The sequence below is a fragment of the Centroberyx affinis genome, unplaced genomic scaffold, assembly GCF_046629955.1.
Source record: "Centroberyx affinis isolate AG114_WGS23_722 - 3 ecotype Tasmania unplaced genomic scaffold, CSIRO-AGI_Caff_v1 ptg006926l_1, whole genome shotgun sequence".
Taxonomy (NCBI): Eukaryota; Metazoa; Chordata; class Actinopteri; order Beryciformes; family Berycidae; genus Centroberyx; species Centroberyx affinis.
The window spans coordinates 1-19,798 of NW_027283508.1; the positions used below are offsets into that span (position 1 = coordinate 1).

At 43.4% G+C, this 19,798-nt stretch overlaps 1 protein-coding gene across 1 annotated transcript; it reads right to left on the bottom strand.

Moving 5' to 3' along the window:
* Positions 1 to 292: 292 nt before the first annotated feature.
* Positions 293 to 17,235, bottom strand: LOC139639171 (ras GTPase-activating protein nGAP-like; the record flags this gene model as incomplete). The annotated part of the gene is made up of 8 exons (XM_071513245.1): positions 293 to 495; positions 1,556 to 1,693; positions 2,157 to 3,144; positions 5,513 to 5,691; positions 7,557 to 7,758; positions 9,680 to 9,919; positions 12,824 to 12,968; positions 17,091 to 17,235. Coding segments are annotated over 8 exons (2,240 nt in total), but the record flags the coding sequence as incomplete, so codon positions are not given.
* Between the last annotated feature and the right edge of the window lie 2,563 nt (positions 17,236 to 19,798).

Sequence of the window (19,798 nt, forward strand, 5' to 3'; positions counted from 1 at the left end):
TTTACATTCTAGCAGCCAATGGCATCGCTGGAAAGATTTGAGTCTCAGAAATAAACAGAATTCTGCTCAGTCAGACTTTGTTGACACTGAACCTTTATTGATCACATCGTATCCTGGCTGTATTGATCCTGAACCCCAGATCGTGTATTGAATCGTATTGTGAGGTATGAATATCGTCTCATCTCTTCTATCTATAACTTCAACCCAACGCTGTCTGCAGGTCAGCAGAGGTGCGTTGGGTCCCCCCCCCCCCCCCCCCCCGTGCGTCCCGGAGGGGCGGGGCGTCCCGTACCTGCAGATGATGCTCTTCATCTGGCTGTCCTTCTCCTCCTGCTGGCGGCGCAGTCTCTCCTCACTGTCCTCCAGACGGGTTTTATACTCCAGCAGCAGCTTCTGCATCTGCTGCTCCTGAGCCAGCAGCCTCCGCTCGTACTCCTCCAGCCGCCGGCCCGACGCCCGCAGGCGCTCCTTCAGCCGCGAGATCTCCTGCTCGTACTGAGGGGGGGGGGGGGGGGGGGGGGGGAGAGGGGGGAGAGGGGGGGTAACATGACATACCTGTGACCAAAACAACTGGCTGCAGGTGAGATCGCGGACCAACATGGACGGTGCTTTACATTTTTTATTCTCAAATGTTAATTCTCTAATCCCAAACATCACTTGAACTGTGCAAAAAAATCAATACAGCTGAGTATTGCAATATTTTTTTCCAGGATACTGTACTGATTTTCCAGCCCCTTGTATCGATACATAAAAAAAAAATTATTAATGTTTTAAATGGATTTAAAATGTCCTTAAATTTCCCTCAAATCCCTTTGAATTAAATAGTTTTGACTCAATTTGTCAGCTGAGTTATCGATATAATGTGATGTACATATTAGACCGGTGGTTCTCAACGTGGGGTCCGGGGGACCACCATGGGTCCTTGAGGAGGTTCCAGGGGGTCCCCCAGCAAATTGATGAATTGTGAAACTTCAGCATTATTTCATTTACAAGAAGTTAACACAGTTAGAGAATGTAGAGGAATGACTGTTCTGGTCATAGTTTCTGTTATCTCTCTACCTACAATACAGACAGTCATGGGATTCTGGACAAAATCATATCTGACAATAAAAATATTCTCAGATTTAGGTCCAAGAGACAAAATCTCATCAAATGGGGGTCTGTGGCTCTAATGTGGACTAGATTAGGATCCTTGATATGAAAAAGGTTGAGAATCACTGTATTAGGCTGCCCAGGTGGTACACAGCAAGTTGTATTTTCAGCTCTATTTTTAAATTTTCAGTAAATTATGTATCGTATCACAGTGTATCGTGATACATATCGTATTGTGAGGTTCTTGCCAATACCCAGCCTTAACTATAAGCCCTTTAAGACTCTTTAAGTCCTCCAGAAACTAAACTACTAGACCATTCATCCATATTCATTGGTTCAGTTACGTTTCAAACAGCAACATTTCAAGCAACCCATAATCGATCAACCTTTAACTGCGCAGTAGTATGTGTATGACCCCGTGTCTCCAGGCCCGTCCCGTCTCAGCCAGGTGAAGCGTCTTTACCTTCTCGGCGTTCCTGCCCTCCTCCCTGCTCCTCTCCCCTCCCTCCTCCTCCTCCTCTTCATACTGCCCGTTGTTCAGCACCCAGGCGGCGGTCCGCTCCACCGGAGACATGGCCGCCGTCTCCACCGGAGACTGGACCTGAACAGAGACCACCAGTGAGGAGCAAAGCTATACTCTGAATACTGGAGAAACATTCTGGTGATTAAAGACTTCTTCCATATGACCAAGTCCAGTTGGTCATGTGACAACGACCCACCGATATGATGCTATTGTATTTTGTATTTAATGAATCTGCTTGTGATATTGGGCTATAAATAAATAAAACTTGACTTACAGCAGCATTCAACATTTTAAGGAATATGTTTGACATCACACACAACATTACCATTCAGTTCATTGGGATGAAATTAATTTGATCTAACATGTGATTTTACATATGTGAGCCATATATTGATATATACTGATATATATTGTGATATTGATATTTTCAGCCCAGTCCTACTGTATGTGCTAATGACCTTGTTTGTTTTTTAAATTAATGATAAAGACAGAGCAGAGAAAGAGTGTGAGCTTCTCATGTTGGGATGTTGAGCTTCAGTACCTGCTGCGGCGGCTTGGTGGCGCTCCTCAGCGCCGGGACCGGGCTCTCCATGGACTGCTGGCGCCCGGCGGCGGCGAGGCCGGGCGTGGGCGGCGGCTCTGTGTTGGCGCTGCTGCTGCTGCGGAGCGAGGCGCTGTGGGGCAGCGAGCGCGGCGTCCTGGCTCCGCCCCCTCCCCGGCTCTGCTGCTCCACCCGGACGATGTGGGCGGTGCCGGCCACCGTGCTCTGCCGCGGGACGGCCACCGCCACCGCCACCGCCGTCACGGCGGCGGGCGGGAGGTCGGGCGGCGCGTGGCGGCGCGGCGTGGAACACTCCTCGCTCTGCATGCTCCGCCTGCCGCCGAACTCCTCCAGGCTGCCGTCGGACGGCGCGCGACCTTTGACCCCCGCCTGGCTGCCGAACTCGTCGGAGTTGCTGCGGCTGTCGTGCGAGCTCTCGGTGCTCAGGTTCTCGGAGCTGGAGTCCCGCCGCGGCGAGCGGGCGGAGCGGGTCAGGCTGTGGGCGGGGTTACTGAGGTGGTACACGGGGTTCTGGAAGGACAGCGGCTGCAGGCTGCGCTGCTGGCTGAGCGACGGGGGCAGCGGCCGGCGGACCTGCGGCGCGCTCTGCGGCAGGCCGTCCCGGGGCGGGGCCTTGGCCTGGTGCGGCGCCGGCTGGGGGGTGAGGGGGTTGGAGCGGGCGTAGCCCGGCTGGACCCGCTGGGTCTGGGGCTGCGGGTGTCCCACGGACGCCTGGGAGCCGGCCCTGCCGAGGCGGGGCGGGGCCTCGTGATGCGCCGGCGGCCCCGGGGCGGCGTGGAGGCCGTGGGCGTCCTGCAGGTCCACCAGGGACACGCTGCGCCCGTTGGGCAGCGGGTTGTCCCGCTCCTCCTGGTCGGAGAAGCTGGTGCTGTGGGTGGAGGCGTGCTGCTGGCCCAGCAGGGGGCGCTGGCCCCTCAGGTAGCCCTCCATCGCCTCGCCCACCGGAGACTGGAGGCTCCGCACCTCGCTGCAACCAGAGCAACACAAACACTCTGAACACTCTGAAGCATCTTAAAGGGAAGCTTCAATCCTTTCTGCTAATCACTAATCAAGCTCCGTCTCAGAATGAGCCAAAGGTTTTACATTAGAGTTTGTGTTTCTGTGAAATCAGCAGCCACCTCCTGTTAGCATTTGTTAGCAATGCTAGCACAAGTCAATGGGATATGAAACTGTAACTGTTAATATCACTCACTATATGCTTCCACAGCTGTAGTCAAGAATTTGTAATAGAACTGTCTCGAAGAACTTGAATGGGATTTTGAAACCACACCCCACTGACTTGCACTAGCATTGCTAACAAATGCTAACAGGAGGCTGGTGCTGATTTCTTAGAGATGTAAAAATGTTTGAATGTTATAACAGTGGACCTGCTGAGTGATGAACAGGACAGGCCTCTAACATCACTGAACCTTTAAAAGCCGTGTGTTCCCAGTGGGAATTGAACCCTCAACCCCGGCAGAGTTGGTGCCTTGCTTCAGAGGCAGATCCACCTTCATTCCTACATGAGCTTTAAAACACTGCTTTGTTGTTGTTTCTAAGTTTAGACTCACAGCAGAGCGAACGTTTCCTCTGATCTCACCGAGCTGCAGATCCATTTTATTCTCCTCATTATCTCTGCTGCTAAGAATAGGAAGTCTTCACTCAGCCTGCCTGCTGCTTTATTTAGAAACTACTGACTCACTGCAAGATGTAATGCACCGTGAAACTATTCAAACCTCAAGTTGCTTGAATCCACCTAAAATTTTAAAAAGGTAGAAAGTAATTGGACAGGACATCACTCTTATCATCATTCTTTCCAAAGCTATGCTGATGATATTGTAACGCTCATTATTATCATCATTATTATTATTATTATTATATATTTTATTTTTATCAACATTTCACTGTTGATCATTATTATTTATTTTATTCTATCTTATTTTATTAACATTTTACTGTTTTACTATAATCTATTTATTTTGTGTAGTATTTCATAATTAAAACATTTTTTTTTTTTTTATTGCTTGTATTATCTTTTATTGTTTATCTTTTATTATCTTAACTACCCATCTTTTATTGTTGTCTTATTCAATTAAGGGTTTTTGGTTGTTTTGGTGTGCATTAGTCTCTAAATCCATTTTTAACATCCTACGTTTTGTCAATCACTAATAAAGCACTTTGAATTACATTGATTTGTTTGAAAGGTGCTATATAAATAAAGTTTGATTGATTGATTGATTGATTGATTGATTGATTGATCATGGCTGCTAAACCTTAAAGCTGCACTGGGAACCTTTGCACTTTGGCGGCCTCAAGTGGCAGCTGGAGGCAACTATTTGAATTTCTTCTGCCAGTTTGAAGGACTTCATTACCCAGTAAACTGCACACTGCTGGGTCCTAAATGTATTCTTCTTAGTGTCTGATGGGTGGAGGTGGGGAAATAAACTCTCTTTGCATTAAGTTCAGCCATCGTTGGTGAGTCCAGCTTTCTCTGCTGCTGTTTAGGCAATCTGGGACCCCATCGTCTATCGGTCTGACAACGATTAGACTATATATTTTGGGGGTTTCCGGTGCAGCCAGCGGACATCCGGACCAAGACTTCCTTCACTTCATTGTTTACAGTCCGATTAGCAACTTGAGACGCGAGAATGGAGTCGGAGTCGAGAGACGACGTCTCATATGCAGATATCTGTTTATAGAGATTAGCCCAAATGTCATCCGGACCTAAAACACCTACAGAAAGTATCGATGTTTGTGTTTTGTACTCAACTCCAACTCCACTCTTGCAGTAACAGATTAAGTCACTGGGTGGCGCTCCTTGTTTTTACTGAGAGTTACAGTCTCTTCAGTAGCTTGTCTCTTCAGTAACTATTTGGTACGTGTTAAACTATATCAATCTACATGTATGTTGAGAGATTATAGTGCCGTAGAGACCAGGCATTGTATGGTTAACCAGTACAGGCGAATAAAGTCATACATGTACGTGTGTGAAATCCCCATACTGACATTGTCTGGCTCTGTCATGCTGTCTTGGAGCCTACTTCCCTAAAGCTAAAGTAAGCTAAGACACGACCAAACGACTAGTGCAGCTTTAAAATCCACCGGACACTCTCGCTATTTTCCCAGCTAACTTGATGCTTAGAATAAGACTCTCCATGATGATTGGTTCCCTGTAAAGCAGACTAAGTTATCAGCCTCAGCTAAAGATTACTAGTATTTGGCTGTTGGATGCTAGTTCCTGACACCTTTTTTTTTTTATTTTCAGCTTCTAGACCGTTAACAGCTTCAACAGCTTCACCGAGGCCCGACTGACTGTCTGTGGCTCTGGGTGCGAGTGTGTCAGTTGACCGGTCTACCTGTCGGCAGGATCCTCGAAGATGCGGTGCAGGCCGGAGGAGAGGCTGCCGCTGATGTTGTGGGAGGAGTTATGGTCCTGGAAGCGGCGCAGCTGCTGCTGGACGGGCGTGGGACTGGCCAGAGAGCGAGAGATGTCGCCCAGGATCCGCGGCAGGGGGCCCAGCTTCGCTACGGTGGCCTGCAGGAAGGAATTTTCACCCTGGGTTGCCGCGTGTGTGTGTGTGTGTGTGTGTGTGTGTGTGTGTGTGTGTGTGTGTGTGTTGTGAAGGTGGAGGGCAGGCGGACAGTTGGTTGGTTTGAATGGAGAAGCACCAGGATGCAGTGGTGGCGGGCAGCGAACCGACAAGAGTGGAAACATAATGTGGCGGCCAGAGAGAGGAGGGGGAGTGGAGAGGAGGATGAGGAGGAGGAAGGAGAGAGAGGGGGGGTGGGGTGGGGGGTGGGGAGGCAGAAGAAGGAGAAAACACAAGGGAAACTTAATGGAAACAAAATAAAATAAAACTAGACATGCTTCTACCAGAACAGAGCCATTCCACAATCAAACACAGCAGAGCCATGCAGCAACAGACCGAGGTGGGGGGGCGGGGGGGGGGGGGGGGGGGGGGGGGCATGCTCTGACAGACAGCCACAGCGTCACATGGTTAAAGGGTTAAAGGGTTAAAGGTTTAAAATGGTCGGGCTGGAGCAGTGGGAGGAGCCTGAGTCTGTTTTGATGACATGATGTTTTTTCTTCTGTGTTTAAAACTGTTTTTAACTGTTTACTGTTCACTCTATAATAAAGACCCAGAGGCTCATCAATCATTTGGTAATCACTTATAAATACTTCAATATTTAAGTGTTTAACCTGGACAATCACAAATGACTAACCAATTATTAACTAAGACATTAAAGAAATAATTGATTTGAGCATGACACATTATATAAATAATTGATTCATCAACATTAATGACAAAAATATTGTACACTATATTGTTAAAAAAATAAGTAATTATCAAGTAGCTGTTCACCATTAAATAATGATTAACAAATATTTAATAATAATTAATTAACAATTTATAAATGATGATTCAATATAAAATTATTATTGTAGTGTTAGCAGCCTTTTGCTTTCTGCCATTCTGCTATTGGAAATAATGCTATTGTTCTAAACTGACCTGACTGTAATAAAACAAATAAAACATGTTGCTCTCTGCTTCACACTGTCACACTGAACTGATACACACTGATTGATCACCTGACTGATCACCTGACTGATCACCTGACTGATCACCTGACTGTGTATCCATACAGCCGCTCTGCAGCAGACTGTCCATCATGTTGACTGAAGGTGAAGAATGAGCAGGAAACAGATTCTGCTCCAGACTGATGTTCTGTTGTTAATGTGGAGTTAATGAGTGTGTGAGCTGCTCAGTGCCTTTAATTCACACACACACACACACACACACACACACACACACACACACAGACCATACAGACCAAACACTAAAACTAAAAAGGCCTCCAGTGGTTCAGTCCACCAGTCCCAGTCCAAGTCCCAGTTCCCATCCCAGTCCGAGTCCCTATCCCAGCCCAGGTCCCAGTCCCTATCCCAGTCCAAGTCCCCATCCCAGCCTGGGTCCCAGTCCAAGTCCCAGTACCTATCCCAGTCCGAGTCCCTGACCTAGTCCCCAGCCCAACCCGAGTCTGGGTCCCAGTCCCTATCCCAGTCCCTATCCCAGTCCGAGTCCCAGTCCCCATCCCAGTCCCCATCCTAGTCCCAATCCCTGTCCTAGTCCCAGTCCCAATCCCTGTCCCACTCCCTATCCCAGTCCGAGTCCCAGTCCCTATACCAGTCCTAGTCCCAGACCCAGTAAAGTCCCAGTCCAGCAGCTGACTGGTCACTGATGAAAGCTTCAACACAGACGATCTGAGTTCAAACTTTACTGTGTGTTCAGGTGTTTACTGTTTTCTGTGCACATTAGCATCACTGCACACACACACACACACACACACACACACACACACACCCCCCAACACACACACACCCCCCCAGGTGAGCAGTACCTTGTCCAGCTGGGACACCACCTCCCACAGCAGGGCGTGCAGGACGGACAGCTCGCGGCCGAGGTCGATGTATCCCTCGAAGCCCGGCGTGTTGGACAGCGTCTCCGGGTTGGAGATCTCCGACAGGAAACGCATCATCCCCGCCCACTCGTGCTCCAGGAAGTCGTTCATGAAGGCCATGTACTCCTCCTTGTTGCCGAACCTGCGGAGGGGAAACCACATCGACTCGGTTCACACCACAGTGTCCCGGGTCTGACTCCTTCCTCCCATGTGACTCAGAAAACTGCATGGAGTCAGTTTTTCAATTCCTAAGATGTCCTACTGCAGTAGAAGTACTGTTACTTTACTGATATTTTACTGAAGTAGAAGTAAAAGTACTGGTGTGAAAATAGAGTAAAAGTAAAAAGTGTCTGATTTAAACCGTCCTCAGAGTAAAAGTTCCTGAGTTCCTTTTTTAGAAAAGAGAACGTTGTTAGAAAAATCTCATCACTTTCAATCTGAGTCATTTACACAAACACAAGATCTCAAGTCAAGACTATAGAAACCTTTTCAAGTCATCAGAGTACAAGTCAGAGTCAAGTCCCAAGTCACCAGAACCCAAGTCAAGTCAAGTCTTCAGGCACAAGTCTCAAGTCAAGTCCATGTCATTAATGTCAAGTCTCAAGTCTAAATGTAGAACAGCAAGTCAAGTCAGAACAAATCAAGAGTCCAGTATCAATTTAATATCTTAAAGAAAACTAAATATCTAGGACTTTTCAATGCAATATGGTTTTAATAGGATAAAAACTTGGTAAGAGCATCATGAGTTTGATTTCTATAATCAGTTTCAACTTCAATAAATTCAATCATTCCATACAAATTCAGAAAACAGAATTTAAATTCAGTCGTCTGCTGGAACAAATCTCATCACTTTCAATCTAAGTCATTTACACAAACACAAGATCTCAAGTCAAGACTTTAGAAACCTTTTCAAGTCACCAGAACCCAAGTCAAGTCCAGTCTCAAGTCTTCTCTTCATGCATCAAGTCAAGTCTCAAGCTATTAAAACTGGGACTCGAGTCCAAGTCATGTGACTCGAGTCCCCACCTCTGTTTCTACATTATAGAGATCTAATGTCCTTCTGTGGGGGAAACAACAGAAAACAGCAGCATGTTCACCCTGACACACCATCCCACCATCTGGTCATCCATAACAGGTGGTATTAGAAACATGGGATGCCAGATTTTCTTTCCCTTACTCTATAAATCCATCATCACTATAATCTAAAATGTAATCACCAAAAACTACAAGCAACCAAAAGTAAGAGCGACCAGACAGAGCGAGCGTGAGGAGGGAACTATGGGCAGAAATATGTGTCACTAGAAACTGAAATTGAATGATTTATATTTGAATGGCTCAACTTGAATAATTGCATTAAAAAACTGAATTTGAATCACATAATTTGAAATTGAATTTAGTAGTTTGAAACTGAATTCCAATAAACTTGAAACTGAATGTAATATTATGAAATTGAATTCATTTGCTCTGAAACTGTATTCAGTTCTCACAATTCGAATTCAGTTCTTGCAATTCAATTTCAGTTCACTGAGACACATCCTGGTCGTTGAGGAAGAGCAATCGAGTGCAGATTCACAGAACTCCTTTTCGGCCAATCAGCACCTACTGTGTGTTTTTGACCATTTCCTTCACTCCCATTGATCCATGGACTTGATACACGATGAAGAACTTTTCTTTCGATCATGGATGAGGTTGGGACTGGGCTGTCAAACACGGTAATATCAGTTTACCATATATTTTAACGATCTTTTGACTGTTTAACTGATATTAACGTTATAGCTATTGTTGTAGAATTGTTTCGTTTTGTCAGCGAGCGTAAACAAAGTTTTGGCTGTCGTAATGTTTACAATTAAATTAGCCGACTAGCATGTGAAGACACAAATTGAAAATATCAAATGAGGGAATCTGGAATTTTCGGACCAAAAAACGTGAAAAGGAGTTCTGTGAATAATTCCATTTCAGTTTCTAGTGACACATATTTCTGCCCAGAGGGAACCGGAAAGAAGAGAGCGACAGAAGCTGAAGACGGACAGAGAGAAGGGGTTTTTTCTGGGGTTTTTACGTACTTGGCGAAGTTGGCGAGGTTCTGGATGACCTTGGCGATGAGCGTGAGCGTGCGGGAGGTGCGGTCGTCCGGATACTCCTGCATCAGGCTGAAGAGCGAGGGGGACATGATGGCCGGGCAGAGGAAGCGCAGGAAGAGCGAGGCGCTGATCAGACGCTTGCTGATGTCCTGCTGGTGTCCGCGGGACACGCACTGCTGCTTCCAGGACGCAAACACCTCCTTCAGCTCCCGGGGGAACACACTGAGGGAGGAAGAGGAGGAGGAGGAGGAGGGGCTGAGACCGGGAAGGACTGTATTCTGTTTTTCTCTCATCACTGTCCCTGTTCTCGTTCCCCGTCTGTCCCGGTGGAGGAGCCTCTGTGACTCGGCCCACCTGAGGTTTCTAAAAATGTTTTGTTCCTAACAAGTTTTGTCTCTGTCTGCTCTGAGGTCTCAGGCTGGTGGAGCAGTAGGTACAAAAATATAAAAAGAACTCCCAAGGCACTCTCTTTAAACCAATTAAAATGCCTTTATTGTCATGGCATGGTCATATTAGACTCTAAAAACAAACTTTGACGCGTTTCGGCATCAAGCCTTCATCAGGAAGTCAAAAAAGTCTAATATGACCATAAACACTAACTTAGTAAAGTCACTAGTTACTATTTAGGGCAAGTAATGAAGTAAACTAGTAACTAGTTAGTTTCAAAAGTAACTTTTCCCAACACTGGTGTCTTGTGCTCTTCCTGACGTTTGTTCTATATCATTCTGTTCTATGTGGATCAGTCAGATCTAGTTCGGCTCGTTCTCTGTTCAGTCCTCTGAGACACACTGTGATGAAGAACTGCAGAAACAAACAAACTTCCACTTGACCCGACGCCGGGCAGCAGGCAGGTGAAGGTGCAGTTTTTTCAACCTCTGAACCCGTCGTCTATCGGTCTGATGACGATTAGACTCTCGGGGCGACGGACAATATTTGGGGGTTTCCGGTGCAGCCACTGGCTACACTGGCTACACCGGAAACCCCCAAATATTGGCCGTCGCCCCCAGAGTCTAATCTTCCTCAGACCGATAGACGATGGGTTCCCAGATTGGAAACTCCCAAAACAAAAAGCCCCAAAAACTCTTGAATCGTTGCACCTGCCAATCCTGGAGGGACTTTAATGGATGTGAACTCAAACAGCAGGATCAGTATCTGGGCTGACATCATCAGACAGTATGAATCCCCAAGTAGTGCCAGGTAAAGACTAAAGGAGTTCTTCATCAAACTCAACAGTAACAGTCTGCAGCTCATCATCATCCTCTGAATCTCTTCATCAGCTCACTGTGGCTGACAGCCTCATCATCACTGTCTCACTCTCCTTTAAAGCTCAGATTAGGATGTTAGCGTTCGGGTTATTCAACTAATTCATGCAACACTTTCATGTTTCCAAAGACAATGATGATGACCTATTCCACAACGCAACGTGTTTTTGACTTTTTTAAATATGTATTTTCAACAGTTATTTATTTAAATATACCGTCAGACTAGAGCAGGTGGTATTTTGTGATTTTATGAATTTCTTTCAAAACCCCAAACATTAAAACTGAGAAATTCACTTTTATGAATAAGAAAACAGTGTATCGTCTCTTCATAAACAGCCACTCAGTGTGTTGGAGCGGTGCAGCAGTGTGTGAGCAGCCTGTTCCCTGTAGTTCTGTTAGATGGACAGCAGGGGGCGACGCCATCATGTGAGATCTGACTGAGATTAATGAGACCCAGACCTCTGAAGTCTGAAACCCCCCCACAGACTGCACTGTACCGATATTTCTACCAACATGTATTAACACATGGAGATGAAGATGGATATAAAATAACAGCCTTCACACCTCGGATCATTCTGTTTTAGCTTTTGATCAATTCCAGGAACTTGGAGAGAATCAATGCAAACTGCAGATTTGGACAATCGATCAATTTAACAATTTGAGTTTCCCTCATCAGCGGCTTGTTTTAGCCAATCAGAGCCTTTGTGGATTTGTTGACTCGATACTTGATAACTGTAGAGAAAATATGTACTATGTATGTATGTCCTCTTTATGTTCCAATGTATTGATTATCATGTGCTTCCATGTGAGGATTTATGATAGTCATACACAGAAAAGATGCTAATGTTCCTTAAAAAAATCTTCTTAAGTGCCATTTTTTTCTTAACTTTAGTCTTAAGAAAAAAAATAGGGAAAAATGCTATTCTCAAAAACAGTTCTTATATATTTTCTTAACTTTCTTCTTGTGTTTCCTCCTAAGAAAAAACTTAGAAATAAATGGTATTCTTGAAATGAAAGTTTGTAAAATTTGTTGTTGATTTTTGTCTTAACTTTCAGACGGCCCTTCACCTGTCTTAAAACTCCTACAGTGAAAAGGTAAGCCTCTAATATCATATATTTAAACACATTTTAGACAAGTAGGTTATAGTTCAAAGTCTTCATAGGTTCCCCTACACCTAACATTAAGATTAACATTTATTGTAAAGCTTTATTTGGTGTAGGGCCAGGTAGGCCTCTGTCTCATGTCTGTTGGAAATAAGCTGCAAATTTTACAGTTACCAACAGCAACCAATGTTTAAATCTTTGCTCTAGTTGCTCTAAATAGAAAAAAAGCACTTTGGGTTGCCTCCTAGCCTTGTCTCCTAGCCTCCTAGCCTTGTCTCCTAGCCTCCTATCCTTGTCTCCTAGCCTCCTAGCCTTGTCTCCTAGCCTCCTAGCCTTGTCTCCTAGCCTCAATGGCAGTAAGCCTAAAGTTTATTAACCAGAATTAATTCAGGCCCTATTTTGAGAAGTTCTTAAGTTGGAAAATTAAAGATATTTGTAAGAAATGAGACTGTTACTAAGAAAATATTGAGGAATTGCCCTTTAGAACCTTCTTAAGAACTTCCTAAAATTTCCTCTTATGTCATTTCTTAAGAAATGACATAAAGTGAATCCCTGGTTAGTCAGACCCTCGTTACAGAACTACATCATTCCCTTAGCTGTGACATACTTCTCTCCAAGCATGTATCATAAAGAATCCACTGAATCCACGGACGGCGAACTTGTCTTTATCATAAAATGACTAATCAATAATGCATTCTGGGTGTGTGTGGTGGCAGTGTGTGTGTGGTGGCAGTGTGTGTGTGTGTGTGTGCGGTCCTACCAGTAGGAGTTGATGATCTTGCAGAAGGCCAGCTCGCAGCACATCTTCAGGTTGCTCTGGTGTTCAGACAGTTCACTGCTGGAGCAGCGGCCAGGATCCACCTCACAGTTCTCGTCCGACTCGTACAGAGCCTTGATGAACTCTCCTGCAGGCGGAGACAGAGAGGTGAGCAGGGAGGATACAGACAAAAAAAAAATGGATTTGTGAACAAGGAGTTTTAGAATCAAAATCTTTCATCAGACTCAAACTCACGGCCGCCGGTTCAACTCAGACTTCTTACTTCCCTTCTCGTATTCTTCAGGAAGGTTTTATCTTCTAGTAATCTTACATTCTTAGTTGATCAATTAGAATATATAGAAAACAGTCACACAGTGGTGACCTAGTACTTCCCAGACCTAGGACTAATGATTTAAAATGTACAGTGTGCTGTAGAGCCATATTTAACTGGAACAAGCTGCCAGAATCCACCAATAATTACACTTTCAAAAGACACTCAAAAGTGAACTGATCAAACTGACCATGTAGACTTTGATTTTATTTGTTATTATTTGTTCTATATTTATATATATTTTTTATTTTTTCCACTGGATTTAGTTTCAATTCATTTGTTTCCTTATACTATTATTATTGTTGTCTTAAGTATTCTCTTATCTTATTATTGATTACTTGCTTTTTGTGAGGACCCCAGGAAGTCTAGCTGTCATTAATCTGCCAGCTAATGGGGATCCTAATAAAACAATAATAAAACAATAATAAACTCAGTAAATCTGCACACACACATCTTTTTTTTCCCACTTTTCTTTAAACAATTTTAAATTTCTAAAAAATGCTAAAAAAGAAAAACTTGTGATGATATGAATCACAGTTTAAATCGCAATTTCAATATTTTGTCTTTTTTTTTTCTTTCAGCCCAGACAGACAGACCGAAGTCTGAAATCTTAAAAACATATTCCTTAAAATGTTTCATGCCTCATTTGTTAATAATAATAATAAAATCTGCTTGTTCTCATCAGTTCAGGCAGCAGAATTGTGCGTCATGATATGACATCATCATCATATCGCCACTGAAAGACGATACATGATAATATTGATCATCGCCCGACTCCAGAGTTCAGACTTCCATCTCGTCTCATTCGGTTCACTTATCTTTCTTTTAAGCTCTGGAGGAAACCTGCAGAGAAACATCTCATCTAACACACAAGTTTTTCTTTTTCAAAAGTTATTAGCTATTTTCAGATGTTTACCTCCAAAAATATTAATGAGGGTGAAAACTATTTACAGGTTTGAACTCTGAGCGACTTTGAAGCGGCCGACTCTTTTTCTCCTAAAAACAGCCTTGTCGATATGAAACGTTTAGACCGTCTGTACGGCCGGTCTGACTCGTGTCCCATGAGCCTCCAGCAGCAGCCTGACAGATCTGTGGTTTCTCTTCCTTCCTTCTGCACATTCATTACAGAGAGAGAACCGTTTGAAGCTCTCGTGTCTCTTTATCGCTTTATCCTGACTGTTTTTCCCCGTGAAAATAAACAGCTGAATACATCTGGAGCTGGATGATGTGCAGCATCAGTCCACATCATGTCCTCCAGTATTAACACCCAGCAGTCTGGGATGGGATTTTGAGCTTTGATATGTCCTGATATGTTGCCTTTTGTATTGGCTTTATTTATAAAAAACTATAAATGGAGTAGGGCTGAACAATTAATCTAAATTTTATCGAAATAGCAATATGGCCTACTGCAATTTTCAAATCGCAGGAGGCGCAATATTTGTTAACGGTGAAATGTGTCAAAATAGCATTTTAAAGTAAATATTGTGGTGCTGCAGAGATGTCCTGGCCTACACATCATATTCTACAGACTGAAGAAAACATCTTTGTTTGGTACAGATCCCCACAAAAATCACACCGTAATCATTTTAATACGTTTTTCAATGAAAATGAGAATAATGATGTAAAAATGATCATTCCCTCTAATATCGCAAATCATATCGCAATTGCAATATCAGTCAAAATAATCGCAATTAGATATTTTTTCAAAATCGTTCAGCCCTAAAATAGAGTGTATAACACTTTATTATGTTCTGTTCTTTTATGTAACTTTATACGTTTTATTTATATCTAAGCTTATATCAGTTGGACTTCCTCTACCTTTTTTCTTCATAACTGGGCTGTGATCTCCATTCTCTCTAGTTCAGTGATTCTCAACCTTTTTCACATCAAGGACCCTGATTTAGTCCACATTAGGGTCTCGAACCCGCATGAGATGAGAATTTGTCTCTCGGACCCAAATCTGAGAATATCTTTATTGTTAGATAAGATTTTATCTAGAGTTCCACTTCTGTCTGTATCGTAGGCAGAGAGATAACAGCGAAACTATGATCAACATAATACTCATTCTTCTTCATTCTCCAACCTCTTGTAAATTAAATTCTGGTGAAGTTTAACAATTGATCAATTTGCTGGGGACCCCCTGGAGCCCCCTCAAGGACCCCTGGTGGTCTCCGGACCCCACGTTGAGAACCACTGCTCTAGTTAATATACTTTGTTTTTACATTTGTTATGTTTACAGTGTTTTTCTTCTCTTTTCTGATGTCTCTACATGTTTATGTTTTTTTTTCCTGTCATTTCTGTGCGTTTTGTGTTGTATTGTTATTTTTGTTAAGTAAATAAAAAATAAAAAAACATTCAACAGTCTGTGTGGAGGCAGTGAGAGCAGAGCAGACTGGATCTGAACTAATAAAGCAGAGTGAAGCTGACAGAACGCTCCGGTAGGAAACACCTCAGCAGCCAATCAGATCTCTGCTTCCTTGTTTCCCTAACGGTGTGATTTAGTTTAATGAACAATGGTTTCAAAATGGAGAAGTTGATTCCAGCCGTTCAGAGCTTCAGTTCTCTACAGCTTTTTATCGGAAGAGACGACAGGAAGAGAAGACTCAGAGACGAAGATGGAGGACAGCTGATCCGTGGTCGGGTCGATGGGAAGATCTGAAGGAGTTTTGTTGAGGTTTTTCAGTTTTCTGTTGTATTCTCTCTCTATTTTTAGCCTTTCTATTTTTTTTTTTTTTACTCCTATGTATATTGTTTACTCAGTCTTCTGTCCTATACTGTCCTGGCTGCAGTGTCTCCTCTGGGGTCAATAAAGAACGATCCTGTCCTGACTGAGCTGAGACCAGTCACTCTGTCTGTCGGCCCAAAACATTTAAAAAAAACACTTTACTGCACATGTGCCATCATGGCTTTTAATACTCTGTGAGCCTGAATCCATTAAAAGTCGTCATACTGCTATATTTATATATAGATACTACTGCCATTTTATATGTTGAATTTTTACTATACATTGTTTCTTCTTTTACTTCGTCATACTTTGTTTTTACTTGGCTCCGTGTCGTCAGAGATGCTCTATACTTTCTGAACCGTATCTGGTGTTGTCATGGCTACGCATCAGTGTCCACTTAAAATGACGTTAAAATGATTCAGGCGGATACGTCGGTCTCTAGTGATCGGTTAGGGAAAATCGAATCCCCCTCCCCCACGGAAACCGGTTAGAGTGGAGGCAATGTCAGACTGAAGATGGAGACGGAGTGGAACGAGTTGACAGTTCTGTCTGATATCAGGTAACGGACGAGTCGTTCATTTAATTTAATTTATGCGTTGGTTCAGTAACGTTTCACACTAAACATCAAGTGAAACAATATTTATCTGGGAGCTTCTCTTCCCTCACTGCTCAGGAACCTTCTGCCTTTTGCTCCAGTTAAACAACACGGAGCGTCGGCATCGGCTGAGTTTGTGGATCATCGAATTTTCTGTCAAAGTGCGTGGGAATAAAGCCTTTTGTGATCCTCATGGACAACTGATTCTGAATAATTAATACCTTTGTACCCGTGTTTCTGTTTTACAGTTCAGTCTGTAGAAACAGGATTCAGCTGCAAGTCAAACCCATTAAACCGGTTTCTGTGATATGAGACTTTCAGTGAACTTGCTGGGAGCTTAAAGTTCAGTGTGTGGATTATTTTTTTCCATTTTTGCTGTGAGTTTTGATTTTGCCTGATTTGGGTCGAACCCGCACACGCCTACTTTTACTCTCATGTTTCACCCATAATGCACTGCGCTTCCAAACAGGGTTCGAACAGCACTGCGGGGGTTAACCTGCTCTAAACCGGCTAGGAGAGAAAACCGGAAGACTCGGTGTGAAGCGGAACCGCACCGGACGACCGGTTGTCGCTCGTTACGTTACGCAGCATCGTCATGGTAACCGCAGCTGAAGCTCACCCAGGGCGTCATGGAGATACTTCTGTCCCACCAGCTTCAGATATTCCTCGATGGCCTTGGTGGCGAGCGTGTTCTCCCTGAAGATCAGAACATCATGATCCGCACAGCGATCCACCTCTGACATCACCAGGTCCGTCAAGAAGTCCTGAGGAGGAGGAGGGGGAGGGGGAGAGGAGGGGGAGGAGGAGGAAGGGGAGGAGGAGGGGGAGGAGGGGGAGGGGGGGAGGGGAGGAGGAGGAGGAGGAGAAGGGGGAGGAGGGGGAGGAAGAGGAGGAGGAGGAAGAAGATGAAGAAGAAGAAGAAGAGGAGGAAGAGGGGGAGGAGGAGGAGGGGGGGAGGAAGAGGAGGAGGAGGAGGAGGGGAGGAGGGGGAGGAGGAAGGGGAGGAGGAGGAGGAAGAAGAAGAAGATGAAGAAGAAGATGAATAAGAAAAAGAAGAGGAGGAAGAGGGGGAGGAGGAAGAGGAGGAGGAAGAAGATGAAGAAGAAGAAGAGGAGGAGGAAGAGGGGGAGGAGGAAGAGGAGGAGGAGGAGGAAGAGGAGGAAGAGGGGAGGGGGAGGAAGAGGATGAGGATGAGGAGGAGGAGGAGGGGGGAGAAGATGAAGAAGAAGAAGAAGAAGAGGAGGAAGAGAAGGAGGAGGAGGAGGAGGAAGGTTGAGGTTCAGTTCACAACTAAACTTTAGCTGATCCCAGATCTGCAGCATTATGTCTAAAATCACAATTATTGATCACAATTATTAATCAGGATTGTTGATCTTGATGATCTGAGGAACAAAATGATCTGAATATTTAACATCTTCCATCAACATGTCGACTGTTTCCAGACAAAATGTTTCAATATTACTGATATGCCAAAATTCACCAGATGAATACGTGTGGAAACTGAACTCTGCCTGTCGATTTTTTAATAATCATCAGACTCCTGTCACACTGCAGAGGGAAATTTAGGAAGAAACTGTGAGAAATGTGTCCTGCAGTAAAAAATATGTTCCCTGTTTATTAATCTCTGTTCTAACCAGGTTTCTTCTCAATGTGTTTCTATTTTCATCTCCTCGTATATTCTACTATTCTCATATTTTTATCTTCCTGTAAATCTCTCAGTAAACAGCTGTCAGAGAAGTTCATTATTATTATTATTTTACCAGGTTTCTTCTGAATGTGTTTCTATTTTTAGCGCCTTGTATATTTTATTATTCTTGTAATTCTTCCTTCCTGCAAATCAATTTGTAAACTGCTTTTTGATAAATGCTATATAAAATTCATCATTATTTCTTTTTTTTTTTTTAAACCTATCCTGTTTTATGTGTGTATTATTTGTGTTCTAACCAGGTTTCTTTTGAATGTTTCCTATTTCTAGCTACTTATCTCCTTTATTAATCTTGTATTCCTGCATTCCTGTAAATCTCTCAGTAAACAGCTTTCAGAGAAGTGCTGTGTAAACTTCATTATTATTTTTTTTTACCAGGTTTCCTCTGAATGCGTTTCTATTTTTAGCTCCTCATATACTTTATTATTATTATTCTTTTTATGTCTTCCTGCAAAGCCATTTGTAAACTCTGCTTTTAGAGAAGTGCTGTATCAAGTTCATCATCATTTTGTTTTTCTTCTTCTGTATTTTTGTTCTGCCCAGGTTTCTTTTCAGTGTGCTTCCTGTTTTCAGCTCCTCACACTTTATTATCCCTGTGTTAGTGCTTCCTGCAGAGTGAGCTGTGACCTCTGCTCTGAGAGAAGAGCCACAGAAACACAGCGGATTGTTTCTGTGATGCTCCAGTAGAATATTTAGGGGAATAAGCATGTTTAACAAAAATAAAAAAATAGATGTATATCTGTCAGAGGGGTAAACTTGTGGAATAGTTGTGACAACGAATTAAAAATGTGTAGCTCAATTTGCAAATTTAAAAAATGAAATGTAAAAGTTTAAAAATAAGGTGGTGAATCAATATAAAACTGAGGTATGATCATTATTGTGTATGAAACGTTTGGAACTTTTTGTTTTTGTTTGTTTATGTTTTTGCTTCTGCTTTGTTTTGTGTTAGATTGTCATGTAAAAAGGGAAGAGGCATGATGAGCTAAAGCTTCAGCCTACACCTTTTCAGTCCATTTCTTTTGTTTTCCATTTCATTTAATGCCTTATTGTTATTTATTTATTTCTATGAACATACATTTTGGAAAATTGTTAAAAAGGACCGAAATGAATTGCTACTACTACTCCTCCTCCTACTACTACTACTACTCCTCCTCCTACTACTACTACTCCTCCTAGTACTACTACTACTCCTACTACTACTACCACTACTACTACTACTACCACTACTCCTCCTAGTACTACTACTACTCCTACTACTACTACCAAACTACTACTACTCCTCCTCCTACTACGACTACTCCTACTGCTACTCCTACTACTACTCCTTCTCCTCCTCCTCCTACTACTACTACTACCACCACTACTACTACTCCTACTACTACTACTACCACCACTACTACTACTACTCCTCCTACTACTACTACTACTCCTTCTCCTCCTCCTCCTACTACTACTACTCCTCCTCCTACTACTACTACTACTCCTCCTACTACTACTACTCCACCTACTACTACTACTCCTATTACTACTACTCCTACTACTACTACTACTCCTCCTACTACTCCTCCTACTACTACTCCTCCTACTACTACTACTACTCCACCTACTACTACTACTCCTCC